Raw genomic sequence first — 20,825 nt, forward strand, 5'->3', positions numbered from 1 at the left:
CGTTTTTTAATGCGTAAAACTTCTGCGTAGGAAATCCCCACTCTCTTTCTTTTCGGTACCGATTTCATTAACAACAAACCTTATCACCTTTTCCATAGCATAAATATTGCAAAAACCTTTCAGTCGAAAGCCAAAGCTCGCTCCTCATGTATAACTATAACGCAAAAACTACATACAAATTGTAATTAAATCAATTGAATTTTTCGCACAACGAACTACACAAGCTTGAAAATGGTATTTAATTTTCCATGAGGTTGCATGAGCGCTAAAAATATACATAATAGAATCGATTTATGCAAGTCGCAGTGTGGAAATGCTCCAAGGACATTGAAGGGAAAATATTTGCTATGATTTTTTTTTCAAAATTGTTTATTTTTATTTTCAAGGGAGCGGTGTAGGCTTGACTTGTTAGTGTTTAAAAGACGAAAGTGTTACTACTCGGAAGGAAGGTTCGAAACAAGCAGATATGCTTGAGATAAGCAAAACAATAACTGTTGGGGATAGATTCAGGCTCGCGTCGGATACAAGAAATACCCGTAAAAAATCAACAATTGAAAAGAAACGCGCGCACGCTTTTTCCAGACTTCGAACAAGCTTGTTTCCAATCTGTTGTGATATCTATCTATACGAATAATCAGTATTAGATAACATATTTTACAATGTTGTTTTCAATAGAGCTCTTGTGTAAATTCTTTGAGGCAGATCGGTGTTATGTAAGCGTGAAGCGAATCAAGTTCTAAACAGAATTATTCTCAACGTTTGTTGTTTGTAAAATTGTAAGTGATGGTCTGGTGTTGTTTAACGCCTACCAACCACCGTTCTCAGATGCATAGTTGACTTTTTATCTACAAATTATCTCCTTCACACTCTTTGTATTTAGCACCGCTGTAAAGACACGCATCGCTAGGTATTTTCCCAATCAATACAAAGGGTAAAAATTCGACAAAGTTATTCACTGACCACCATCACATTACGCTATGATTGTGTTCAAACTGAAAGAAAAGTTTAAAGCCAGCTGTCGCGAAAAAATTGGTATTCAAAATTGTTGTGTCCATAATTTTATTTGGTCCACCCAAGGACTCACAGGTCACGTGACCTGGGCGCTCTGATAGGCCGCTAAAGCGAATGCAATGTTTAGTAATTAGCATAAATGTCAAGGAAAGCAAAAGAAGTAAGATGGATGTAGTGAGCGCATCAAGACCGGGATGGAAACCGAGTACCGTCATTGTTTGATTCGTATACGATCTTGTGTATCTTCGTACAGGGATTAGGTATAACAGGGATTCAAGCATATCTACGGAATCATGACGGATATGCGAAGGCCTTCGTCCGTACCTTCGGAAGATTATTACACAAAATCAAGAATGACAAACGCAAGGACACATAGCACATCGGCCTCTATACAAGGGGACGCTTCTCCCCTCACGCCAGCAAGCATTATCACGTCCAATAGATCACTATTTATCTTCTCTGAAAAGAATATTATTCGGCGCTTCTGCAAGAGAATCGTGGAGTCCAAAGTATCCTTTCACGGAGCTAGTTGTGACTTCAATTCGCTATGACCGTGTTGTGGCGTTGTCTGTGTTGTGATGCGCTTCTGAGTTTCCCTTACTATGAGCAAAATTCTTAGTGAGTTTCTATGGGGAATAATTTCTGTAATATTCTACTAAGGCATGGTATTTTTCAAGTATTATTTCCGTACTGCTTAACATTTTATTAAAAGGTTTTGTACAAGGTTGTGAGTTGTACTCCTTAACTGAAGGCAAGCCTTTTGAATATTTTATTTTGTTGACTATCCTAGTCAATTGTATTCTGCTAGCCGCGAATTCACCTCTTCCAGCGGACGATAAATCAGACCTAAATATTAAAATAGTAAGTATATATAATAAATTTTTTTAGCACTTTCACGGAACTTTAATATCACACCCGACTCCTTTTCTCGCTATGTAATACCTGCCATATTTCATGCTCAATTTCGTTTGTATTTCTCCGTCTAGGAAAGCGCTGAAATTTACTTGTTAGCAATTTTCTGCTTAGAAGCAGTGCTCAAGATTATAGCGCTGGGTTTTGCACTTCATCCAGAGTCTTATATTCGCAGTGGCTGGAATATGTTGGACTTCACGGTCGTCATAACCGGGTAAGTGAATTTATATTTACATTTATATCTGCATCTACAGTCTACACAGGTAGCTAAGAAAACTCATAATTCCCCCTTCGCCGGCCTATTCAATATTTCACGTCTAGCCTTTATTCGAAGTGCGATAAAGTTTGGCTTTCTGTAGCGATCGGTTGACGTGGTAGGCTGCAATCGTTATCAAATGTCAAAAAGTTTTGAGGAATTTCGGATAGTTTTGTTGATTTGGATGAATGAATAAATCTTTTAATCCGCCACGATTGGTTGCTGCTAACTCCGAGTTGATGGCAACAGGTCTATGAAGAGGGACAGACGCAAGCGGAAAAAAATACGAACTTTTTACACGGAGCGAGATAAAATACAAATCCTGGCTCCTGGCAAAAGACAATGGGTACACGAGATAAACATAGAAACACGAGCGCAGTAAGAAATATGCACACTTCGAAATAATCAATGAAATACAATGAGAAGTTCGCGGAATCTTTGAAGAAGTAACAGCTTTTCTAGTACACAGCAAAAACGTTTGAGATGCCGTTTATCTACTTGGTAACGAGCTAAACGGCGAAGTTGCTGAGGAAGAATTCCGGGCTGTTGCGCGGGGCATATCCCAACAAGCACAATTAGCTAATTTGCTTAAGTTACGAATATATATTCCACTAGACAAAGAATGGGTTTTTTTACGCCCTAGTTTTTAACTTTTGGCTAAATAATTCACTATCTCAGGACAAGAAATACTGGGGTTTATTGACTAATGAATGGAATGAAGGGTTTTGAAGTTGTAGAGAAAACGCTAGTAGCACAGTTAAATAATATTTGAATTCAGCAAAGGTATTAACGATAGGCCCCTAATTACACAAAAAGAATTACCAGGCAGCTTGTAACCTACACCGTGCACATTATAAAGAGTGCATAACGAAAAAGAAGATAAAACTGACATTAAACAACTGCTATATTTGTATGCAGCGCGAGCCAAGTCGGGAGCACACGTTTTTGTTTGCACATGGAAGTAAAGATAAATTCGTCGAGACAATAAGTTGTAAAATTGCTAATCGCAATGCACTTCCGGGCAGTTAAGGAGGGACTAAGGAATGTGTGCGTGAAATAGACGCTACCTTGCAGCTCTCGTATCTATAGCAACTGCATGTGGAATATCTCCTAGATATGACATTGCCTATTCTTAGAATTTCCCCCACTTAGATGATGTTGAATTCGTGAGATTTTGGTACTGGACACATATTTATATAGCTTCAGATTCTCTTCTATACTTATCATACGGTTAAAAGAAGCTTAGTAGTATTTCCGTGTTCCATTAACTGATGGGTGTTATTTTGTTTGTTCGCCATTAAATTTCGCGTCGGTCTGACGATTGCTCGTCGGACAAGTTGCCCTTTTCTCGCAAAACCGCGTGAGTTGTTTGGAAAACCACCTAACAAACGAAGAAAGCATAAATAATGCAATGCAGCGGAGTGGCGACTTTCTCCCATCGCTCAATCCCGCCACCTGGCTGTTATAAAGAAAACGATTGAAATAGCAGGAATAAGTAATACGTTTGCTAAAGTTCTCAGGAAAAATGATAGCTGGCAATTTTGCATGGTAATTCTCGGTTGAAGGTGTTAGGCTAAGTAAATAAATTCTCTTTCAACCGGTTGTCGTTCGCATATCGGCTGTACCGCAAAACGTCGGGAAATTTTTGTTTGCGGGTAAAATACATAAGCGAATATGTAATACACTTATGTATTGCCCTGCTACGAGAGAAGACTCTAGAAAATCCGATTCACTATCCGCAATAAATCAGCACAACGCGTTTTCATATTTCACATAGAAAAATAAGATAGAATTTTCTTTTCCCAGAGATAAAACCGTCACAGTGATTGTAGAAACCTGTGATTTTTTGTGCTGAAAGGTACTATGTTACCATTTAAATAAATCTATTTATTTCGTAAGACGAGGAATGTTTAAACGATGTCAAGGTTATGTGAAGATAACGTCACATTTATAAATAGTTTTTTTTTTATTTCGGTTCCGAGGTTTTAGTTATTTACTGTATTCCGCCTACATCACATCACGTCTTTTACGACAACTAACTTTTGAGTAATATGAGAAAAGCGCACATGAATCGGTTTTCGTGAATCTATGAATATTATGTTTAAAGTGAGTCACACTTTTCTGAATTCTCCCTTTAGTCATAACATTTATCGGCCCGTCAATTACCAAATTGGATATCAAAATTAGATTTATTGAACTAGGACTGTTGGTGGTTGTAGCTAAGTCTCTAATGATATTTTTATGTTAAAAATTGAAAATGTTTTGTAGTACACTCATGCGTGTTACTAAGAGCCACTAGGAGTTGAATAATTTCCCTGTTTTAAATATCCAAAAAATTAGGTTAAAAAGTGATCGCGCGACACAGATAATTTGAACGTAGAAATGATTTTACGAAAAAAAAAAATTCGCGCCCAAACTTTACTTTTGGTCGATTAAAAGGAACGTTGTTAGTAACGAATGAACAGCACGTAGAACAGAGAAGCCCGAAAACCGCTACAACCAAAACTAGATTTTTTCGGCAAACTGTCAAACTAGAATTCATATACGATGCGATAATCAAATTTAGATTCGTACTGAGACAAGCTAAATTAGAGTATATTATTTATAGTTTTTTAAGAGAAAAAAGTGAATTGCGAATTGCGAAGTGTGCAAAAACGTCGTATTTATTCCTTACCTGTCCTTATTGATTTCCTCGAATTTGTTTGACTTCCTTTATCATTGGAGTGACCAAAAGTAACTTTCTGTGATACTTATAGAGTGAATAGAATTAATCAAAGGACGTAAGGTTTTAGTGAATATTTGTAGGACTTATTCTGCTAATAATTCCTTCCATGTTGTTATAAAAAAATAGTTTTTTTACCTAGTGCATTGTTGAACTAACAGTTGTTTAAAATGTTTTCATATTTCTTAAATATGTCCTCTCCTCACCACTGAAATTAATAAGTACAAGAATGAGTAAGTTTTATCAGCGGCTTGATAATGAAAACAAGGTAAAAGAACAGAAAATTGAATATTTGCACAACACTAGACAATTATGTCTGAGTCAAATTCTCGAACCCATTCTAAAAGCAGGTGCTTAATGACATCAAATGAAAATGCTATTTCCTGAGCATTCAAAGTAGTCATGTGGTATGAGTAATACAATCGTAGAGAAAAAACAACAATTCGGTTGCAAGAGCGACCCTGGGGGCTAAGAAATATTTTTGTCTTCAAGGAAAGTTGTAATTATATTATGTCCTTCTATGTGAGGTTTAAGATACCAAACATTTACATCTAAATAACATTTCACAAAAATAAATAGTATAGTTAATATTATCGTCAATATTATTCTATCCTTAATATGAGCAAGTGTTGTTAATGAGTTGATAACAAAAACTAGGATACAAGTCTTTTACTACAGTGGATCAATGATACCTATTCAGTTTGTAATATAATAATAAGATAAGAAAAGTTAAGTTGAAAAACTAGTCATATTTTAGTAACAGGACACCATATATTAACACAAAATCAGACTTATCAGGCAGTAAGACATGGGAAAATAAGGCAAACATCACAAAATATTGTTTACGATGATAAACCAGTTACTGTAGCATTTTCTCAATTGGTTGTATTGTGGGGTATGGTCTTTGTGTTATGCTAGTATTGTTACACTTCTAAGTTATTAGGTGAGTTTGATTTTAACTAAAATGTCTTTGATAGAGGCAAGATAAATTAGTCCAAAACAATGATGTTTTTTTACTGAATCATTGAAAAATATATTACTGCCTCTAAAAATTTCCATGTGAATTATGAGAGGGTTTGGGCTAGATAAAGCTTGCTTGCATGCATTAAACAAATGTTTATAGCACAAGAGTGTTACCAGGTCATGGTTCACTTGGTGTTTCATTGTCATTTATCTAGTTTAGACTAGAATCTGTATTAATATTAGACTTGTATGTAAAACAAAACGCTCTCATAACAGAGCACACCTTCAAAACCCTACATGCAATCAAAATTACTATCTTGTTTATCTATAAAAACGCTAAGATAGCTGTTATGTGCTTGTTGGAATGCTTTTAGATTAGCACCAGTAAATCTAAACTTATCCAACAAAGTAGTAAACTAATCTAATAAATTAAACTAATAGTGGTTCTTAATACAAATAACATTTTTAAAATAATATTCATTAACACTTACAATGCTCCCCCCTTATCATAAAGGCCTTTTTTATTCAAAGTGCATGAGAGCAGGGAGTTAAAGTACTGTAGGTGTAAAGCAATTCATTTTCCCTTTAATAGGGACAATGAAAAAATCAAGGTCTAAAACGTTTTCACAGCCAGCATTGCTTGGTTTTGTAGACATTTGTGGAATTGCAGCTGATTTCTTAAGCAATCAAGAATGGTGTCAACTATACATACAAGTCAAAGTATAGGTGCTAGCTCTCAACACCCAGCTTTCCTCTAACCCACAATAAAAACACAGCCAAACCTTACTGTCATCGTTTTTTATTGTCAACTTTCTATGCAATGTTCATTCAACACTTAAAATACTGTAATTCTATCCTAATACTAATAAACAGTGTTACTGTAACCTTTAATTAATGTTATAAAAGTTGAAATAGAAGTTGAAAATAAGTATATGCATTAATGTTTAATATTATACTGCAAGAGCAGTACATGAAAAGGTGAATGCAGAAACTAAAGCCTTAAGGCTTTCAATGATTCTTTCGGAAAACAAAACAAAAAGAACTAAAAAAATTGTCTCAAAAGTAGTGTCTGGACTTTATACACATAGTGTATGCAGCCTATTCCCAGTCATAACAAATTCTAAACAAAAATAGTCAAGAATATTGATGTGCTTCCCACAGTAACCCCAAGGTTACATTGTCCATATCATTCATGCTGTCACAGTGTAAAATATTTAAAATCTTATTGAATGTATTGCCTTCACAGGTTTAAATGTGTTTAAGCTGTATATATCTGGTGAAAATAATAATCTGTCCACAAAAATGCATATTGAATTATACATTTTGGAATCATTATCTAAACTACCAATTATTTCCACCCTGGTATACAGCTTCTGATAAAATTCATAAAATCATTGATCTATAAAATGATGTTTGTCTTTATGAATTGTGTATGAACTGATAAATTATCACATAAATCATTAAACACTTATTTTGACCACATCGAATCACCCACACACATCAGTGCACCAGCTCACAGCAAGACCATGAAACAATCATCTTGACAAAAAAAACCATCCAGAAATACTTTATGCCTTTAACCTTAGATTCATAAACAGGAAGACACAAAACACTCGACATTATATCATTTTGTCAAACATAAAACACATTTTCTCCAAATCAATCTATTAACAGTTTCATACCATATTTATCCTCTAAATTCAATCTAACTCTTCTCATATAAACTTGCAGCTCTTTGACATTAAATCTTCTTCTTGTTACATTTGTATTATTTATATTTTCCATTTAAATTATTCTTCTACCATTAAACAGCCTTATGACCTAATTAATGCTGTTGAACCTAATTTAACCCATAACCTATTTCTAAATAGTCTATTAATAACTTGATTGTTAACAAATCTAAATCATCATAAACCTAATTGCAGAGATTGGGCATATTTTGCACTCACTTTGGGTTGGTGTTTTTTTGTTTGTTTTCCTTTCTCTTGAAATAAAGCTCTTAATTTTCTTTTCTACCTCTACGACTTTATTTCTCTTTTTTGGGGGTTAAAGTGGATGACATGGTTTTAAAGACTAAAGTGTATGACAGTAGCATGTGCTCCCTGAAATGGGATTGGTATCATACAATGCATGAGTTGAAGTATGGTGTCTTTTGTCTAGAAGAGTACAGTGCATGCTATAAAAAACTATTCCCTTCCCACGAATGCATGGAAAACTACATTTTCTTACATGATCAAGCTTTATCTGCTATCTTAAACACTTAAAGACTTATTTCTTTCTTCACCCAGCTGGGCTCTTTTCTTTTTACTGTTCAAGGTGATGAGAAATGGACACAAGTAATGACCTATAAAAATCAAAGGATGCAGTAATCTTTTGCTTCTCTTAAAAACGCTAATATTCCTTTTTCTTTCTGACCTTTTTTTTTTGCTCATTGATTTTGCTGACAAAGACTATTTTCATACTACTTTTTTTTTCTTTCGCTTTGGTTATAAAATAAATAAAAATCTCCACATTTTGTTTGCATAAATAGATAAAGAAAATCTAAAACAACAAGTCTGGACTATCAATCATTCAGTTCTCAACAAAAAGGCAAAATATTAAAAAAAATAAGCTGATTATTTATTTATATCATGGAATAGAGCACACCAAAAGTATACACATATAAAAACTAAAATGGCAAACATTTGAGATAAAATTAGAGCTAAAATCTACTCGAGAAAAGATGTGATGACTTCATCACATTCAACTCATTTAAACAGAAAATTATTTTTTTAAAAGTCAGTGAGCAAAACTTTGAGTTTGGTGTGCAAGGATACTGTTCCTTATTGTGATCTCTTCTGGCAAAACTCTCATCTCAAGATCTTTCCTTGCAACTGGCCGATGTTGCATTCACAAAGAAGAACATTCATGTCCCATGTTATGTGGATAACAGATCTATGTAAGAGCCATCTCTTTTCAAGCTATTATCATCCAAGGTAGGGATGAGCACCTAATTGAATCTTGAACAATTGTGAAGCAAGGTTGGAAAACATGGACTGGCAGATGGAGTGAGGAAGGAGGATCTTGGAAGTGCCCAATCCAACTCATCATGTTAAAGGTCATCACTAACACCATGGATCACAATCAGAACAATATAGCTTCATCAACATTAGAAATGGAAACGTCGTCATCATCACAATCATCACCATCAACATCATCACATCCAATCAATCGATTTAACTCAAACTTAGAAACAAAACTAAAAAAATGATTGCTTATTGCAGCCTACTAAGTCTTCCACAATTGAATGTTGGTATAAACGCGTCATCCCTCAAAGCACTGAGGGCCGCAAGGGTATTAAGACCTCTCAAGCTTGTATCCGGCATTCCAAGTAAGTAATAACCTTGTGTATGTTTTGCGCATTTGGTTGTTGCAGTCTTTTAAGTTTGCCAGAGCTGAACGTAGGAATAGACGCTGGGAGTCTAAAAGCTCTAAGGGCAGCAAGAGTATTGAGACCACTGAAGCTTGTATCTGGTATACCAAGTAAGTATGCTGTAGGCTGGAGGCTGTAGCCTGATGGAGTAGCCTACGTGTAACTGCCGAACAAATCTCTTATAGCGTCTACACAACCAGGCATCAAAATAAAAAAAATAAACTGTTTGTTTGAAGGCTTGATTCTTTAGAATGTGAGTATGATATAGTTTCGTTGCAAATAAGCTAACAACAAGAATCTACCAACAAGAATTCATATTTTGTTTGTGCATAGTAGTCTTTGTCAGGTGTAAACATTGTAAACATAAACATAAAGGAATGATAAAACCCAGATTTCCTCATCCATAAAAAATGCCAAAAAAATGAACAAATGCAACCACTAAAACACCCGATTAATTTCAATTTATTCAAATATGTTCTGATTACACTACAAAAAAAAATATTGCATCCGCTGGCTAGACGGTCACCAGGAAGGGTACTCGTACCTTTTATCGGAGAGTTCCTTTTTTAAGGTTACAGATGAAGTTGGTACTCAGCATTAAGCTTAAGCATATGCCGTGAAGCAAGCCTTAGCCATATATGAATTCAAATATGAATCATCCGTAAGCTCACCAGATGAAAAAAGAAAATAGGCATTCTCGAATGACAAAGCCACTAAAAAAACTCAGGTTTAATGTTAGAGTTCGCTTCTTTTTGTTTACCAAATTTATAAAAAAGAAAATTGACGATAAACAAAGGAAACGCTAGCTAGAAGGTTAATGACGGCTTTTCTTTGTATATTTCACTTTCATTATATATTATATAATGTTAGGTCTATTCACAAAATCGCACTTTAAAAGAAAGATCAAACAAACACTCACCCGGGCAATAGATGGATGGCTTTTTCATTTTCATAGTATTTTTCTTTTGCAATTAAGCAAACTTTTGCCAGAATTGCCTTTTTGTCGGGATGAACGAAAGCCAAATCTTTCAACTCTGTATGCTCGATCGTGAGAGACTTGATCTAGCGGCCGCAACTTCACCACAGCACTACCGTGAGGGAAGGGCTACCCAGATAAAAAAATGCATGTCTTACGCTTTAAGGAAATCTTACTCGGTATTAAACGAATGCAAGACTCTTCTTATTGAGTTTTTATTTTTATAATTCATTTATATCAAGATTTCTTACAAAATATCAATGTGAGACAATTCACCACAGGTAACCCACGTGATCGTTTCGCGCCAATTTTTGAGCAATCAATAACAAAAACAAAATGGCGGCAGTTTTTAATCAAACATTAAGATGTGCGTTTTGGGTGCCATTTTTGCTTTTCCTTACTACGAATAGAATCGCACTCAACTCTAAGAAAGAACTTAGGATCATGGGACGCCTGGTGTAAGTTTTAAGTGCAGGAAACACAAAACTAAACAATTGTCGATCTTTTTTGAGACTTTATACGATGAGAAATGTATCGTGCTTTCAAGGGCAAGCTGATAAAATAACAATCATTTATGTTAACCAGGCTAAAATATTGTGATCTTTTCATACAGAGCGTGTTCCTTTTTTTGCGCCTGGCTATCAGTTACGGTAATTTTGTAAGACTATTTTTTGTATCTCTTGCAGGTCTCCAGGTCGTCATGAAGTCCATAATGTGTGCCATGCTGCCTTTGCTGCAAATTTGTTTACTTGTAGGATTTGTTATTATAATCTATGCCATAATAGGGTTAGAATTTTTATGCGGATCATTCCACTATGCCTGCCACGACAATAGCACAGGAGGTGAGTGCTACCAGATATTTGTTGCTTGTAGAAAAAAAGCTTATTTTTGTCTCATAGATGGGGGTCTTAATAGAGTGGGGGCTATTTTTCCCTTTTTTGGTCCTTTAAAAATGTTTAGATACTTTAACCTAGTGTACACTACACTTGTTTCTACATAATTATTGACATTTCCTCTCCTTTTTACATTCAAACTATGTAAGAATCACTCTTAGATAAGTGTTATGTTTTTAATGCTTTCTAGGAGTAGAGATGTGGCTTATTTGAAAAATGGCCAAACTAATCGTTGTGTGATCTTGACAAATTCAAAATCTTTTTCTTGTTTGGGAATAGCATATACACTCTTTTTTTGTAAGAACATCTAATTTTCAGTCAAGGCTGAATGTTTATAAAGATGTTCTTAAATTTTAGTGCTTATACAATATAGTACCCAATGAATTATTAGGAGGAAACTTACACAAATGATCCATTAGCAATATATGGAATATTAAAAGTTGATATCAACGAACACAATTTAACACTGCATTTTAGAACACATAAGACTAAAAAAGCAATGTTGCTGCTATCTGAGCCTTGGCCATCCTCAGAAACCCAGGGGTATTTTCCTCTAACCTTTCACTTGCAAGAAGAATAACCCCTGGGGAACAGTAAGGAACGAACTTGGCAAAAAAATCGAGGGCTATGGTGAGCTGTGATTGGTTGACCTCCCGAGGTCGACCAATCACAGGCGCGCTTCCCGAACAATGCACCAAAAATTTGCATAACTGCTCTGTGTTGGCTAGAGATCAAATATGGCGTCTAGCGTAAACAACTTCTTATTCAAACAGCTAATCCCGACATCATTTCAGTGGTAAAAAACACGTTTAGAGTGTCTTCATTGAAGCCAGAACAGCTGTTGTACGTACTTAACTTACCGCCAATATTTCCAACCCAAAGGACACTGACATTCTAGTCAAGTAAAAAGCGAGGATCGTGCTTGAGTCATTCGGCAGTGAAGCGGTGAAGCTATTACTTTGCACCGAAGTTTAAGCTTACAGAGGGAATGCCGTAGATCAAATAAAGTCCGTAAAACCATCTTGTTGTGATACATTTCTTCCAGTAATCAAGGAAAGTTGTTCTTCAAGCAAATGCGATCCGAATAGCTTGTGACTTTTTTATTATCTGAGACTGTTTCCCCGCAAACGCGGCAATAATTCACGATTGCCTTTTCCAAGTAGAGAAGGCTAACCCATTTTTCTTTCGTAAATTACGAAAGACCGAGCTGGCGAAACGGTAAACTCTATCTAAACGCGTAAGATTTTCCACAGTTATTTGCCTCGAAAAAAGATTGATCGATGACAGCTTTTGACATCTTTAATCCCCAGGGACCCAGGTGCTGTCGTGTATCGCGACGGCTTTTTTGCCAAGTTCGTTCCTTACTGTTCCCCAGGGGTTATTTTTCTCGCGAGTGAAACGTGCAAAATACCCCTGGGTTTCCGAGGATGAGCCTTGGCATGTTCTTAGCATCTTCTTAAAATCTGTCGAAATTCTCTGCCTGGGCATTCTTATAAAAAAGGTTCTTCATAAAAAGAGTGTAGTCAATCAGCTTTCTGAACCACTCAATGGCTTTCATGCTTTCATTGTCACGTCATAAATCATTTGACTGCACACAGCAAGGAAATTAATTGGTCAGATGGTGGTATGATAGACTAGAAATGGATTGACAAGAAATGGATTGATTTGTATAAATACATAAAATATATGAAATAAGTCTTTGCTGCTGATTACAACTGTTTCAAATTTATGATGCATGTGTAACTTTCATTTTATCTTTCAGTCCCAACATTACCTGATGAGCCCACCATATGTGGATTAAAAGGGGGTTTTGCATGTGAAAATAATGAAGTTTGTCTGCAAAAGTGGGTGGGACCTAACGATGGAATCACTAGCTTTGACAACATCTTCGCTGGCTGTCTCACTGTCTTCCAAGTCATCACAAATGAAGGCTGGACAGATATCATGTATTGGGTAAGAATAACTCATATTGCCAGGTGATGAGGTGATGATGATGATGATGGTGATGATGATGATGATGATGATGATGATGATGATGATGATGATGATGATGATGATGATGATGATGATGATGATGATGATGATGATGATGATGATGATGATGATAAATGGAATTTATTAATGATAAGATAGTAATGATGATGATGACAAATGGCCTGCCTTATTTTTTCCTGCAGACATTCAATGCCACTGATACTAATGGATATTACTTCTGGCTGTACTATTACTCCCTTGTTATTATTGGCTCGTTTTTCATGCTGAACCTTGTTCTTGGTGTCCTCAGTGGGTATGTTGGCACTTTATGTCTTGTTAAAGTGGCAATGTCAAAAGTTCACTTCCGGAAGGCCGACGGAAACATCAACGGTGACAAAAGTGACAAAAGAATCTATTTGAATCCGCGCTATTTAACAGGCATTGCAGTCTAAGTTATCAGTCAAATCTTCAAAGTAACTTCCAAAAGACACACTGCTTTAAGAATTATAAAATAGTTTTTGCGTTTTCCGTTAAAAATCACAGGAGATTGTTACGTAATCATCCGGAAGTAAACTGGTGACATTCCAGCTTTTACAAACGGCATGCTCTGATTTGCCACACTAGAATAATAAATAATTTGTTTTATTTTTAAAATGTGGTTTTAAAGGTTTTTCCCCTTTTTCCTCCTCAGAGAGTTTGCAAAAGAAAGAGAAAGAGTAGAAAATCGGAGGGCGTTTCTTAAAGTCAGACGAACTAAACAAATGGAGAGACAATTAAATGGCTATATCGACTGGATCAGCAAAGCTGGTATGCACCGTTTGCCGTACATGGTTGATAGGCAGTATTATGATGTGACTTGTTTCACAAAACGCCAAGCCAAATAACCTATTTCTAAAAACGTTATCAGTGGAAAAGGCCAATGGCAAATGTCCGAAAGGTGTTTAAGAGTCCTAGTTATTCGTATACGTAAACTCCAACGATGCCAGGACCATACATCTCATTACAGAACCATACATAACTCTTCGTTTGGTAGAAATAAATGGAGGTATTGATTACTTTTGGTCGTAGTACTGCCATTCGCTAATCGTTTGCCCTTTGCGCTAACAACACTTTTCTAACTAGGTGTATAACACTATACTTTTTATTATAACTTATGTGCCGTTTACAAGACCACCAGAACGTGTGAGAACCATGATATTACAGTAAAGTATATTTTTAACCTTGTCAAATTCAGTCATCATTTGATGTTTAACTTACCTCGGTTCTGTTTTGTGCTATGAAAAATTCGGAAAATATATAAGTAAGTTAAGTACTTATAACTTAACAAGCATTGTTGGAACAGGTTAAACTGTTTTGCCTCAGTAAGCGCTTCATTAGTTTATCGAAAATTCTTTGTTTTTCGTTGACCAGAGGACATCATGTTGGATGAAGAAGAAGACGACGAGGGCGAGCGAAATGTAGATATTTTACGAAAAAGAAATCTAGACAGAGTTGAAGATGGCGACGTCGCTATGACCGCGCAAGTCCTGACGGGAAAAGGTGGTCGCAGACACAGACTGAACACTAGCAGAAAGTAAGTGACGTCATTCCTGCCGGGTCTCTTGAGCAATAAAGAAAGAAAGGTCATCTAAAAAAAGTTTGATACTTTTTCTACCGAATTCGATCGAATAAATCGCATTGACTTTTCCAAATCAGCCAAGGAAATGGATGCGTTTTCACACTTGGTACTTTGCCATGACAAAATGGCGGCTGACAGGCTATTTAAGACGTCTTTAAGTGTCGTGCAGAAAGCACGAAAACATCCCACATTGCTGGCCCAACAATACTGGCGCTGTTTGTGCACCATTTTGGGAGGTGCTGTGTCAGCAGACTTTTGACAAGATTTTTTTTACTAAAACGTCAAGAGGACATAGAACCCAGATCAATTATTTATTTTACCTCAAGACATTTAGACATCGCCCCTTTGCGCAAATTTACATCCAGTCGGCTAATACAAAACAATCCTTAGCACCCGACTATAGCTGCGAGGAAGCCCTGCATTCTTTAACAACAATTTATAAACCATTATTAAAAGGCCTTCCCTAATGTGTTTCTGGTCGCAGTCATATTGTTTGGTTTACATGACAAACAAAACTCGTTCCGGAAACGAGGCATTTCAGGGAAAAAATTTGGCGTTACTATTGTCTTTTTTTGCGGGTATATGCTAACGTTCTTCCGAACTCTCCGCAGACGCACGTGTTGGCAGAGATTTGTGCGACGGAACAAAAGGTGGAGAATCCGGGTGCGTCAGATCGTGAAACACCAGGCTTTCTACTGGGCGGTCATCATCTGCGTCATTCTCAACACTGTTATCACCGCTTGCCAGCACTACGGCCAGCCGGACTGGTTTACACAGTTCCAAGGTAGGAAACAAGCACACAATATTGCTTTGCCTGTTTGTAAGCAGGTTTTCAGTGTTGCGATGGGTTATAAGCGCTCAAACTTGCTTTGCCTTTTGGTAAGCCGGTTTTCAGTGTTGCGTTAGGTTGCTTAGCGCTCAAACTTGCTTTGCCTATTTGTGAGCAGGTTTTAACAGTTGTAAGGGTTACAAGTGCTCAAACTTGCTCCGGCTATTTGTAAGCAGATTTTAAAAGTTGCGAAGGGTTACAAGCGCTCAAACTTGCTTTGCCTATTTGTAAGCAGATTTTAAAAGTTGCGAAGGGTTACAAGCGCTCAAACTTGCTTTCCTACTTGTAAGCAGGTTTTCAGTGTTGCGATGGGTTTCAAGCGCACAAACTTGCTTTGCCTATTTGTAAGCAGTGTTTAAGAAATGAAATGGTTTACAAGCGCTCAAACCTGTTTTGGCTTTTTGTAATCAGCTTTTTAGAGTTGCAATGGGTAACAAGCGCTCAAACTTGCTTTGCCTATTTGTAAGCAGTTTTTCAGAGATGAAGTGGGTTACAAGCGCTCAAACTTGTTTTGGCTTTTTGTAATCAGGTTTTCAGAGTTACAGTGGGCTGTAAGCACGCAAACCTGCTTGTCCCTTTTTTTACCCTAGCGCATCGCTCAGTAAGTGAGTTGGGCTGCATTGTACCTACATTAGTTCATGATCGTGGCATTATGTTCATTATCATTGACTTATTCTTCAAATAACAAATTTGTAGTTAAAACAATTATCCTTCTAATTTTTTCTCTTTTTTTTCCAGACACGGCCGAGATCATCTTCATCACGTTTTTCTTCACTGAGATGCTGTTTAAGTTATACGGCTTGGGCCCACAGCTGTACTTCAAGTCGCAGTTCAACACCTTTGACTGTGTGGTAAGGGAACTAGTCCAACCGGTTTAGCCTGTTTTAAGTAGAATTTATAAACAGGTCTTCTCCGTCTCAAAGCCGGAATTTTGTAACCAGTCAACCGGTTTAGCCTGTTCTGAGTAGAATTTGTGAGTAGCTTTTCTCTGTTTCAAAGCAGGAAGTTTATAACCTGTGCAACCGGTTTAGCTTTCTAAAGAGATTTCAAGGAGGCTCACAAGCACTTAGAGGTATTAACAACGAGACTGGTTTACTCTTGCTGGCGCCGGTTTTTGTATTACCGTCCTGTATCAGACCAGTATGACCTCGATAAATGAAACGCCGATAATCTTATTTCCACGGTCTCTCGTCCTCGTTTTGTGTTCTGAGATGCGTTATCTTTCCACAGGTCGTATGCTGCGGTATTATTGAGCTTGTCATTAAAAACGTGCAAGGCACCGAACTTGGCATATCCGTGCTTCGTGCCCTCAGGATCCTTAGATTGTTCAAATTCACAAGGTAAAGATCATAATACTGCATCCTGTTTTCTAGGGAAGCCGGGAAGCATTGTTTATTATTTATTCGCCCGAATTTCTAAATATCAAAAGAAAGCCGAGAGGCAGTTTTTAAAGTGCGCACATTTCGAGATCCTGTCTTTTTAGTCGACAGTTTTAATAAAATATTTCCTTTTTTTCTGCAATGTTTTTGTGCCTTTAATTGTTTCTTTTTTTACGGGTTTGAGTAATATCTAAAAAAAAAATAAGCGGCCTAAAATTTCCTCATTTCCTTTTTCACACTGTTAAAAATCGTTTGTTTTTGAGTGAAGAAATATCGGTATAGAAAAGTGTCAATACTCTTGTACTGTATTCGGAAAATAAAAGTGTCATGTACTCTTGTACTGAAATTCGTTATAGAACAGTGTCCATGTACTTTTGTACTGTCATTCGGTAAAGAAGTGTGTCCATACTCTAGGCGGTTGACTTTATTGACTAACCCCCGTGTTTCTCTTGGTCTAGATATTGGTCTTCCCTCCGTAACCTTGTCACCTCGCTACTGAGCTCTGTTCGATCCATTGTCAGTTTGCTGTTTCTTCTATTCTTGTTCATTGTTATCTTCGCGCTACTTGGAATGCAGCTATTTGGAGCTCAGTAAGTACAGAATTCTTCTTCTTTTGTCAAGTGGCCGCTGATAGGCGCATAACTGAATGCGCTGAAAAAATAGCAAATCGTGGAACAAAGGCTTAATCTCAGAAGATTGTAGCAACAAGGCTACCGTACAGCCTACAATATCCTGTTCTTTATTTAAGTCGTCTGCAAATGATTTATAATTAATTGCAGGGTATTAGTTTGCTTGTATACAAAAATTGATATACTTACGGGAAAAATTACAGATTGGAAAGAAAATACGGTTCAAAATAACTCTCCACGCTTTGTGTTCTAGATTCAAAAGTCTCCCTGGAAGAACGGGGAACCCGCGAACGAACTTCGACGACTTCTGGAATGCTTTCCTTGCCGTTTTCCAGGTAACGAATCATTATGGTACTTATACAAGAAGGTCTGATCGTCAATTCATTTTGTTACCATATACTTCGTAGTTTTCCACCTATGCTGTGTTATATGAGGGGCTGTCTAAAACGCCTTCCTATGCCTCGCCTTCCTATGCGCTCTCGTAACACAGTTCTTAAGCTACAAGGAGTGTTAACAGAGAAAACGCGAAGAACCGAGCAGCTAATATAATTGAATTATGCAACTTGTGTTTCTCCAGATCCTTACGGGTGAGGATTGGAATGCAGTAATGTACGATGGGGTGTTATCTCAAGGATGGTTCGACCCCAACAAATCGGCACAAGCACTTGGGGCATCCCTCTACTTTGTCATGCTTGTGGTGCTTGGAAACTGTATCTTTTAATTACTATCATAACACATGTACAAGCTCTTGCACAAGGGGTTTAAATCTTATGGCCAGTTACAGTACCTCCATTATGCTGCCCACTTCTATTCAGCAACGACAGCGACCACACAATTTTTTTTATGTCGCAACCTCCAGCCTCCACTAAGCTGGCAGCAGTTGTATCAGAACGAAGGGCCAGTAAATTTAAAATTTATTAAGATCTTGCTTACGATTATCTTTTGAAGGTAATCACTGTATTGTCTTGGCATCCCTTTAGGTTACTTAACCTTTTGCTAATAATTAATGAAGATATTGCTCCTAAAATAGCACTTGTCATTTGTCCATTGCTAAACGGATTTTCAAATAGGTTTCTCAGTTTACAGTTTTTAGGAAAGAAATTATGCCATAGATCACCTGTAAGCTCTGTGAGGTTCCTTGACTCTACATTAGATGTGCTGCTCAATGTCTTCTTGGCTATCGCCGTCGACAACTTGGCCAACGCACAGCAGCTCAGCGCTGACGAAGAGGAAGACGAAAAGGAGAGAGAGGAAAGGAAACAACAGATAATGGCACAGTTCCAGGACACGAAACCATCGCCCAAGTCCAGCTCTACAGGGTAGGTCATTAAGCCCTGAAAAAAGGATCATCTCTCTAGCGGAGCCTCACCGAAGGAGTCCTATAAACCTGGATAAGTGGCCCATTTCCCTTATCGAGCTATGGTGGTTATGTCCTAAAACCTGGATAAGTGGCCCATTTCCTTTATCGAGCTATGGTGGATATGTCCTAAACCATGGCTAAGTGGCCCATTTCCTTTATCGAGCTATGGTGGTTATGTCCTAAAACCTGGATAAGTGGCCCATTCCTTTATCGAGCTATGGTGGTTATGTCCTAAAACCTGGATAAGTGGCCCATTTCCTTTATCGAGCTATGGTGGTTATGCCCTAAAACCTGGATAAGTGGCCCATTTCCTTTATCGAGCTATGGTGGTTATGTCCTAAAACCTGGCTAAGTGGCCCATTTCCTTTATCGAGCTATGGTGATTATGTCCTAAAACCTTGCTTAGTGGACCATTTCCTTTATCGAGCTATGGTGGGTATGTCCTAAACCCTGGCTAAGTGGCCCATTTCCTTTATCGAGCTATGGTGGTTATGTCCTAAAACCTGGATAAGTGGCCTATTTCCTTTATCGAGCTATGGTGGTTATGTCCTAAAACCTGGATAAGTGGCCCATTCCTTTATCGAGCTATGGTGGTTATGTCCTAAAACCTGGATAAGTGGCCCATTTCCTTTATCGAGCTATGGTGGTTATGTCCTAAAACCTGGCTTAGTGGACCATTTCCTTTATCGAGCTATGGTTGGTATGTCCTAAACCCTGGCTAAGTGGCCCATTTCCTTTATCGAGCTATGGTGGTAATGTCCTAAAACCTGGATAAGTGGCCTATTTCCTTTATCGAGCTATGGTGGGTACGTCCTAAAACCTGGCTTAGTGGACCATTTCCTTTATCGAGCTATGGTGGGTATGTCCTAAAACCTGGCTAAGTGGACCATTTCCTTTATCGAGCTATGGTGGGTACGTCCTAAAACCTGGCTAAGGAGACCATTTACTTCATCCAGCTATGGTGGTTATGTCCTAATGCCTTGATAAAGGGGCCTACTCACTAGTGGGACCACGGGAACGTTTTTAGAAACTGGTTAAAGGGACAACCATATTTTAATTAGAGCTCTGCTGGGAAAATCCGGATTAGGGGACCATCGCCAAAGTCAAACTCGACGGGGGAAGTGCCGTCTAATAAGCTAGGCCATACAGGACTAGTAATCAAAACCTACTTGAAGAGACCACCTCCCGTGTGAAACGTCTAACGTATATCACTCATAATGATATTCTCTTTTTGCAGACGTAATGGAAACGCCCGAAGGGTAAGCAAATTTTAAATGCTTGCAGCAAGCCAAAGTTGTTCCCGAATGTCATCGTTATGGAAACCTGCATACACAGAAATATTTAATAGTTTTAAACCTAGCGGTTGGGATGTTAATTTTTCTGTTTTTATCTACAGATGGACGATGATATGCCTGATGAAAATGAGTTTGAAGAAGTGGAGGAAGGTAAGAATTGACCTTCATATCATAAGTAATAGAGCTAGTGGCAAAAGCCAGACTTTATAATAAACTAAGCAGCCTATGCCTTCGCTAGAAAACGTCTAAACTTAAACCTTTAACGCTTTGGCAGCTCTGAATTGGGAGTAAAAAGCTAAGCCACTTGGAGATGCACGCTTTCATTATTTGCCCCCCCCCCCCCTTCCCTAGAGTGTCCCACGACTCTTTTTTTATTTAAGGCAACAAAAGGCTAACCGCGAGAAACTTCCTGAAGAGTCTAAAGAACCCTGATAATATCATCGAAAAGCGTAACCCTGGAGAACCCGTACCTATCATCAACACGTGGTCGCTGTTCCTCTTCCCGCCTGGCAACCCGTGAGTATCAGCTCGGTGAACAGGTTTTTTTTTTTACTTTTCTAACTGCAGGTCTTAGGTTAAAGGATTTAGGTTCAAAA

The 20,825-nt window shown here is 37.6% G+C and overlaps 1 protein-coding gene across 4 annotated transcripts in view; it reads left to right on the plus strand.

Moving 5' to 3' along the window:
• Positions 1 to 1,136: 1,136 nt before the first annotated feature.
• The window catches only part of LOC5519367 (voltage-dependent P/Q-type calcium channel subunit alpha-1A), a 38,724-nt gene continuing 19,035 nt past the window's right edge, over positions 1,137 to 20,825 (plus strand). For 2 of the 4 annotated variants that reach the window (XM_048731832.1, XM_048731834.1), the window contains exons 1-19: positions 1,137 to 1,520; positions 1,768 to 1,872; positions 1,998 to 2,137; positions 9,128 to 9,234; positions 10,939 to 11,094; positions 12,908 to 13,098; positions 13,323 to 13,432; positions 13,811 to 13,926; positions 14,530 to 14,692; positions 15,349 to 15,521; positions 16,305 to 16,417; positions 16,797 to 16,906; positions 17,404 to 17,535; positions 17,828 to 17,909; positions 18,152 to 18,284; positions 18,728 to 18,893; positions 20,172 to 20,193; positions 20,331 to 20,379; positions 20,610 to 20,745. In XM_048731832.1, coding sequence (XP_048587789.1) covers positions 1,305 to 1,520; positions 1,768 to 1,872; positions 1,998 to 2,137; positions 9,128 to 9,234; positions 10,939 to 11,094; positions 12,908 to 13,098; positions 13,323 to 13,432; positions 13,811 to 13,926; positions 14,530 to 14,692; positions 15,349 to 15,521; positions 16,305 to 16,417; positions 16,797 to 16,906; positions 17,404 to 17,535; positions 17,828 to 17,909; positions 18,152 to 18,284; positions 18,728 to 18,893; positions 20,172 to 20,193; positions 20,331 to 20,379; positions 20,610 to 20,745 — 2,420 coding nt within the window. In that variant the 5' untranslated portion in view covers positions 1,137 to 1,304. Of the gene's footprint in view, positions 1,521 to 1,767; positions 1,873 to 1,997; positions 2,138 to 9,127; positions 9,235 to 9,279; positions 9,387 to 9,420; positions 10,711 to 10,938; positions 11,095 to 12,907; positions 13,099 to 13,322; positions 13,433 to 13,810; positions 13,927 to 14,529; positions 14,693 to 15,348; positions 15,522 to 16,304; positions 16,418 to 16,796; positions 16,907 to 17,403; positions 17,536 to 17,827; positions 17,910 to 18,151; positions 18,285 to 18,727; positions 18,894 to 20,171; positions 20,194 to 20,330; positions 20,380 to 20,609; positions 20,746 to 20,825 lie in introns of those variants that run through there. The other 2 variants (XM_048731833.1, XM_048731835.1) reach the window with 2 other exon arrangements.

Source organism: Nematostella vectensis, chromosome 8 (genome assembly GCF_932526225.1).
Source record: "Nematostella vectensis chromosome 8, jaNemVect1.1, whole genome shotgun sequence".
NCBI classification, from domain to species: Eukaryota; Metazoa; Cnidaria; class Anthozoa; order Actiniaria; family Edwardsiidae; genus Nematostella; species Nematostella vectensis.